Here is a 7,979-nt window from a genome sequence, read left to right as displayed (position 1 = left end):
CCATTCTCCTGCCTCAGCCTCCCGAGTAGCTGGGACGACAGGCGTCCACCACCACGCCCAGCTAATTTTTTTGGTATTTTTAGTAGAGATGGGGTTTCACCGTATTAGCCAGAATGGTTTCAATCTCCTGACTGCGTGAGCCACTGCGTCCGGCAAAAGTCCGTTGTTAAATATGGTTGAAATGTGCTTTTTCTCCACAAAACAATATACTATAGTATCTTTTTTGGGCAAATAATACGGATGGAGTAAGAAAATTGTAGAATGCTGTCAGGTTTGCCTTATCACATTTGATCTGCCTTTAACAGTAGTGAAGTTCACTTCAGCTATTAAAAATTATTTGTTTACAGCTCTGCGGCAAAACAACTTTGATTCTTTGTTAGAAGTTAGAACTGAAAACTTTTTAGCTTTAATCTTCTTTTCCATGGAACCAATTGTTTAGATTGCAGGTGGTTTCTTAGAATGCTCCTTTTATTAGTCCTTTCTCACGCTGTTAATAAAGACATACCCGAGACTGGGTAGTTTATAAAGGAAAGAGGTTTAATTGACTCACAGTTCCGCAAGGATGGGGAGGTCTCAGGAAACCTATAATCAGTTTGGAAGGGGAAGCAAACACGTCATTCTTCACATGATGGCAGGAAGGAGAAATGAGAGCGAAGCGAAGGAAAGGCTGTTTATAAAACCATCAGATTTTGTGAGAACTCACTATCACGAGAACAGCATGAGGGCAACTGCCCCCAGGATTCACCGGGTCTGTCCCACGAAGTGGGAATTACGGGAACTACAAGATGAAATTTGGATGGGGACACAGCCAAACCATATCACTCCTGTTGCTTTCTTAATGGATAGTTTTCATACTGGGGTGGTTTTCAAAATGTGGATTCCTTTGTTTCGTTCCAGCAACTCTGGTTCTGAGAATGGGGTATGTGTGTCCAGGAATGTGAATTTTGAGTATCGCCTCTGTGACTGATGTAGGTAGTTCATAGACCACGGTTTTCAGAGAACAGAATGTGCATGGTATTGCATACTTCCATTGTTTTCTTAGAATAAATTACTAGAAGTAAGATACTTGGACAAAGGAACTGTAATTTTATCAGAAATAGATATATCTAAATTTTTCTGAACTATAAACTACAAGGAAAATTTTGACACTTGTAGAATGTTATTCTGGCCTTTGTAGTAGTTGTTGTGTGCCATATTTGTCCCTAAATGTGCGTAATTGTATGAAAGCTATGAGTAGAATTTGTATTGAATGATGTCAAAATTTGCTTATAAATGGTAATTTGCTTATAAATCAACTCTGAAAGAGTTGGATTTATCAATCATGTAAAAAAGACTTGGTACCCCTTTCATATGTTCATATTAAAAATGAGGCTAATTATGTTTTATTGAGTACATTTTGATTTGTTCCAGTAGCCGGATCGAGCTGGGAGATGTGACACCACACAATATTAAACAGTTGAAAAGACTGAATCAGGTCATCTTTCCAGTCAGCTACAATGACAAGTTCTACAAGGATGTGCTGGAGGTTGGCGAGCTAGCAAAACTTGGTATTACATGGTTTTTTTTTTTCCTCCCTTCTTTTCCTTCTTTCTGTTCTTGAGCCCTATTTTTTTGTAGAGCAGAAAGAGTTAACTAATTTAGTTTGCTTATTTTATAAGTGAGGAAATGGGAGTGGTCTGGGTTAGGAGAAAAATCTCAGAAACCAGTTGAATGAAATAGTTGAATTTTAAAAAGAAATGCTTAATGTTCTTATTTAGTGTATGCCTGTGTGTTTTCACTTTTTAAGCTATACTCTAGAGGAGGCTTAAACTTCCTAAAATAGCATAAGAGCTTTGAGGTCCTAAAATAGCATAAGAGCTTTGAGGTCATTGATATTCATGAGATAGTTGATGAAATTTAATGTTGATAGGAACAATGTAGTCCTTTAAAAGGGAAAAAGATTAAATAAAATGTGTTATTCTGTCCAACATGATATCTTTATATTTTCCTTGGCAGCCTATTTCAATGATATTGCTGTAGGTGCGGTATGCTGTAGGGTGGATCATTCACAGAATCAGAAGAGACTTTACATCATGACACTAGGATGTCTGGCACCTTACCGAAGGCTAGGAATAGGTAAAAAATTGTGGTTTTTTTACTTCTTCAGAGAGGCATAAACATATTCTTCGTTAATGTGTCTGACCTAGTACGTAAATTTGGGTCTTTTTAAGGAATACTGAGAAAGGGTTACTGAATTATGTAAAATATGGTGAGAAATAACTAACGTTTATTAACATAATTCTGCTGGAAGCCCTACATAGATTTGCTATTTACGTCCCCTTCTGCTTTTTCTGTTTTTCTTCTACCTGGAAGTGCTTGTTTAAAAAGGTTAGTCTTCTGCTAACAGTTTTAAACATATGTAGCTATTGTAGAGAGAGAACACAACTTTGGAAAATAAGAATATCTAGTCTATACCTCATAAATTCTATTAGGACTCAATAAGTAGTTCAGATGGCAGGTGGATAGATACATAATTTAAAGGTTGATTTATGAATTCACGTGTTATTTGTTTTATTAACAGGAACTAAAATGTTAAATCATGTCTTAAACATCTGTGAAAAAGATGGTACTTTTGACAACATTTATCTGTAAGTAAAGTAATATTTAATGTTCTTATCAAAGGGGTTTAATAAGTTGGCAGGAGAAATCTTTACTAGAAACTTTAAAATCTGGTCACTTATTGTGCCTTTAGAAACACTGTGGAAGTAGTTGTTACAAAGTATTTGAGTAAGTTGTTTTGTTTAATTTTGTTTTATTAATAATAGTAGATTAGGGGCCTGAGATAGAACACATTGCTTTATTGTATTAGGATGAGAGCTCCAAGGTCATAGGGAAGAAATCAGGATTAAAACTCAGGCCTTGGCCAGGCGCAGTGGCTCACGCCTGTAATCCCAGCACTTTGGGAGTCTGAGGCGGGCGGATCACAAGGTTAGGAGATAGAGATCATCCTGGCTAACACAGTGAAACCCCATCTCTACTAAAAATATTAAAAAAAAAAAAAATTAGCTGGGCATAGTGGTAGCCGCCCGTGTCCCAGCTACTTGGGAGGTTGAGGCAGGAGAATGGCGTGAACCAGGGAGGTGGAGCTTGCAGTGAGTGGAGATCACGCCACTGCACTCCAGCCTGGGAGACAGAGCGAGACTCCGTCTCAAAAAGAAAAAACTCAAGTCTTCCGAATTCAAGACCATTAATCCTACTTTTCTCGTGCAAAACCTTGTGTGTTTTGTTCAAGGCTATGTTGGATAGCCTTGAACATTGTAGTAGATCATTTGTAGTAGAGTTTAATAATCAAAATCATAGTTTACCTAGCTGAGATTATACTTGAATCTCAAGAGGCTGTACATCAAGAGCTATGACTAAGATCACAGTCATGGATGTTCATAATTTAGTTTGGCCGTGTGAGATATTGAATTATATACAGTGTTATTTTGGGAGTAATTGAGAAAGCTTGCATTTTTAATTTTTAAAACATACCATGTTTTTTATCAATCAGAAGGAAGATATATCTTCAAACTTTGAGACCCTAGTTTTTTATTTTTCATCATTTTTTTCTGTGTGTTAATAGGGCCTTTTAATAATTTATCCTCTTAAAATGAAAAAATTCTGATAGCTGTGGTACTTTTCCCTTTGTTGACTATAAGAATAAACACTGTGAGCCTTCTAATCTCAACCAGCTGTCTTACAAATGTAAAAATTAGATTAAAAGTGTAAAATTGGGCCAGGCGCAGTGGCTCAACGCCTGTAATCCCAGCACTTCGGGAGGCCAAGGCAGGCGGATCATGAAGTCAGGAGATCGAGACCATCCTGGCTAACACGGTGAAACCCCATCTCTACTAAAAAATAGAAAAATTAGCTGGGCGTGGTGGTGGGTGCCTGTAGTCCCAGCTACGCGGGAGGCTGAGGCAGGAGAATGGCGTGAACCCAGGAGGCAGAGCTTGCAGTGAGCCAAAATCACACCACTGCACTCCAGCCTGGGCAAAACAGAGAGACTCTGTCTCAAAAAAAAAGTGTAAAATTGTCATCAAAAGGTTTTAAGTAAGCATGCCTAACCTTTGTTGATTACTGGTCATTGTAAAGAGAATGTAACAAATGCAGCATTCTAGCTCCAACCAATTTGGAGCTATCTGTGGAGAATGCTTAAAACTTGATGAAACCTTAATTTTAATTTTTTTCTGATACTCTCTTATATCTCAGGCATGTTCAGATCAGCAACGAGTCGGCAATTGACTTCTACAGGAAGTTTGGCTTTGAGATTATTGAGACAAAGAAGAACTACTATAAGAGGATAGAGCCCGCAGATGCTCATGTGCTGCAGAAAAACCTCAAAGTTCCTTCTGGTCAGAATGCAGATGTGCAAAAGACAGACAACTGAACAAATTACGAATGAACTTTCTTGCACTTGCTTGTCGCCAAATAAAAGAGAGGCCCATTGATACCCCCTCCCCCAACACTTTTCTTTTAAAGCTTTTCTCCCTCCTTGTTCTTGTTTTTCCTTCTTCCTTTCCTTTTCTCTAAGAGTTATAATACTTTGAAGGACTTTAAAAAAAAATCATGTTTGAATTGTTTTCTCTTATTTTTGTGAGGTGGTTTGAAGGAAGGAGAAGGTAGATCTGTTTAATTTTGCAGTTAAAGCTAGATGGTCCTAAAAATTTAATTGTCAAATTTCAAATTTAATGTCTTGCTTTCACATTGAAGGACAGAGCCTACAAAACATTGTATATTTCAAAAGACAAAAAGAAGCAGCAGCAATATCTTGTTTTCTAATGCATAGACTAGTTGAGTGTGCTTGTGGTACTTTGGGTTTTTTAAGACTGGGATACTAATCCCTAGACATTGCCTTCACTCCACCTTTAGTCCTTCTGAGCACTCTCTCGGGAGTTGGAACATCATTATCCTTGTAAGAAATACTAATCTTATTTTGATTTTTAAGCAATTATATCTTCTCTTCTTGCTGGTGGGTGGGGCAGTTTGGTTTAGTGTTACACTTTGGTCTAAGTATTTGAGTTAAACTGCTTTTTTGCTAATGAGTGGGCTGGTTGTTAGCAGGTTTGTTTTTCCTGCTGTTGATTGTTACTAGTGGCATTAACGTTTAGAATGTGGGCTGGTGAGATTAATTTTTTTTTAATATCCCAGCTAGAGATATGGCCTTTAACTGACCTAAAGAGGTGTGTTGTGACTTAATTTTTTCCCCTGTTCCTTTTTCTTCAGTAAACCCGACAATAGTCTAACCTTAAAAATTGAGTTGATGTCCTTATAGGTCACTACCCCTAAATAAACCTGAAGCAGGTGTTTTCTCTTGGACTTATTAAAAAGTACCTAAAAAGAAGCTTAGATGGACTGTGACATAATAAATTCAATTAATGTCATCTAATGCCAGCTGTTAAAAGTGTGGCCACTGAGCATTTGATTTTATAGGAAAAAATAGACAGTATTTTTAAGAGTAACATAGCTGTGCTATTGCATATCTGTTGGAGAACATCCCAGATTTGCTTATACTCAGTGCCTATGATATTGAGTTTAAGGATTTGAGGCAGGGGTAATTATTAAATATATTGCTTCTATTCTTGGAAAAGTAGAAGTGTAAAATGTTAATAATACAAATGTCACTGTGACCTCCTCCACTGAGAGGACTGGTTTATGCCAGATCATTTTCTGGCACATAAGGAGTGGCTTTGACAGGTTGATAACTTTGTAAGATGGGAGACGTCTGAAATATTCATGTTTTCCACTTATAGTCCCATCTTCACTATTTAGAAATGTTCTCAGACTTTGAAATAATGCACAGGGCTTGAGCTTTCTGTCATTTGACTTTAAAAGGAAGTTTCATTCATATTTATCCTCTTGTGTAAAATTCTAGTATAAAGTCTCATCTCCAAATATGTTAAATGACAAAATTATTTTATAAAATGTTTATGCACACTTTATAACCTTAAGTTTTTATTTGAGAATGTGAAAGTACAAGGTGCAGTAGACTTCAACAATCTTGAGTGCCAAGAATAATACAGAAAAAGAAGACAGTTGATGAATGCATTTATAGGGTTCTAATCTTAAGATGGTAAAAATGTAGAAAGACTTTGCTGGTTTTTTTGAGAGTATTCGTTTCTTAAAACAATCCAAATCTAAGCTTAGAAGAAAAATTTAGCATTAAGCTCCTTTATCTTCATGGATAAGCTTCAGCTTGCTCTTGGCAAGAGAAGAGTGCTTGAGTTACAGAAGGCGTAATTAGTTTGAAGAATGCAGCAGCCTTTTTGTAAACTTCCCAGATATCAAAATCGACTTTGATATATAAATGGTTTTCTGAGATGACACTGCCTCTATTTCTATAACCATTTCACCTGGACTATCTAATCAGTCCTATGAATGTATCCCTAAATGTGGTTATTGAAAACCAAATAGCTGCCTCATGACAAGTATGTGTTATTTAAGGAGGAAAAAATATTAAATTTTGAATTGAGTGTGTAGGCTCCCTATCATTATGTAGTTTCTTTTTCCATGGTAGTCAGTGACTTAACCGAAATTGTAAATGTTTGTAAAGGGTTAATTGTCCTACATCAAACTTATGTTAAATAATTCCATCCACTTATGGAGGAGGAGGAGAATGTGGAAGAGGTAAAAAGCTGGGCACAAGTTCATATGCCTATGAGTCAGTAAAGACTGAAGTAATGTCCTATGTTGAGCTGGTTATTTTGATACATGATAATTATCTTGAGAACAATTCTGTTAACTGGAAAATCACAGGATATATCGATCATATTTTTCAGGACAGATAGTTTTTACTGTGGGGCAAATAGGTTAAAATTACACTGTATGGTGGTTGCATTTAGGTTTTAAAGCAAAGAATCTGTAGAGAAATCTATGCAATATATAGTTTGTCCAGATTAGCTTTCATTTGGGGAATGAAGTTCTGAAATATCTAAAGCAGTTTACTCATCAGTTGAAAAGTCCTCCAAAAAGAGAACTATTGGGAAACCATGGTGTGTGGTGGTGGAAAAGAAAAGCTCCCTCAGTTTTTTGGAGGGAATAACTTAAAAAAAAATACTTAAATGGCTAAGTTTTCTTGGTGCAGTTAAGAATTAAACTTGTCAATTTTAACATTGCTGTTACATCTGAAATAAACTTATGTGATGTTCTGGTAGTGAGCTGTGATATCTGTAAGTGTCAAAACTGTATTGTTGAATTCTGCAGCCAGCAACTGTACATACTCATTGTGTAATGTTTCCCTTACTGCTTTTATTTACTTTCACATTTCTTTAAGATCTAATTTTAAAAATCATTAAAATGGGCCAGGTGTAATTAAGGCATCCTAATTCAGATCTTCTGTGACTTGCTAGGTACTGCCCAATGTCTACAATTCAGTTCCAGTGAGAGGGAAAAAATAAGATCCAAGGGACTGTCTTGCTGCTATATTCTTAATGTAATTGTTAGAAATACTTGACACTTCAGGCTGCAATCTATTTAGTAATGTGTATTGGCTACAGATAACATATTCAGGTGTTTTGGGTTTTTTTCCTTATAAGGAGGGAGTATAGTAGTTCAATGAGTTGGGAGTTGGCTTTTAACCTTTTTTCTGAATATCAAACATGAATTTAAGATTTTTTCTTTAACGGAATTAATTCAGTATTTAATATTTCTAGTCAAAATTGTTACAATTAGATTTTTGCTTTTTTCACTTAAGAAACAATGGGTGATCCTTATCTAGTGTGTCTTAGTTATTACTGTAGTTTAAAACAAGTATTATCTTCCACAGTTCTGGATCAGGAATCTAGGAGCTGCTTAACTGGGTGGTTCTGTCTTGAGATCTCAGAAGGTTGCAGTCAAGCTGTTAGCCAGGACTGTACCATCTTGAAGCTTGACAAGGCTAGAGGAGCCATTTTCAAGATGTCTTGCTCGCATGGCTCTTGGGCTTCAGTTCTTCACTGTATGGGTATCATCATGGGGCT

General features: G+C 36.4%; 1 protein-coding gene across 3 annotated transcripts in view; it reads left to right on the top strand.

Moving 5' to 3' along the window:
* The window catches only part of NAA50 (N(alpha)-acetyltransferase 50, NatE catalytic subunit), a 29,988-nt gene extending 22,810 nt beyond the window's left edge, over positions 1-7,178 (top strand). For 2 of the 3 annotated variants that reach the window (XM_011940579.1, XM_011940582.1), the window contains exons 2-5: positions 1,411-1,547; positions 1,996-2,115; positions 2,561-2,627; positions 4,234-7,178. In XM_011940579.1, coding sequence (XP_011795969.1) covers positions 1,411-1,547; positions 1,996-2,115; positions 2,561-2,627; positions 4,234-4,411 — 502 coding nt within the window. In that variant the 3' untranslated portion in view covers positions 4,412-7,178. The remainder of the gene's footprint in view (positions 1-1,410; positions 1,548-1,995; positions 2,116-2,560; positions 2,628-4,233) is intronic. The other variant, XM_011940581.1, reaches the window with a different exon arrangement.
* The last annotated feature ends 801 nt before the right edge of the window (positions 7,179-7,979 follow it).

The sequence above is a fragment of the Colobus angolensis genome, unplaced genomic scaffold, assembly GCF_000951035.1.
Source record: "Colobus angolensis palliatus isolate OR3802 unplaced genomic scaffold, Cang.pa_1.0 Scaffold190, whole genome shotgun sequence".
Classification (NCBI taxonomy): Eukaryota; Metazoa; Chordata; class Mammalia; order Primates; family Cercopithecidae; genus Colobus; species Colobus angolensis.
Note: the sequence above shows the minus strand (reverse complement) of the source record. Positions and strands in the feature narration are given on the sequence as shown.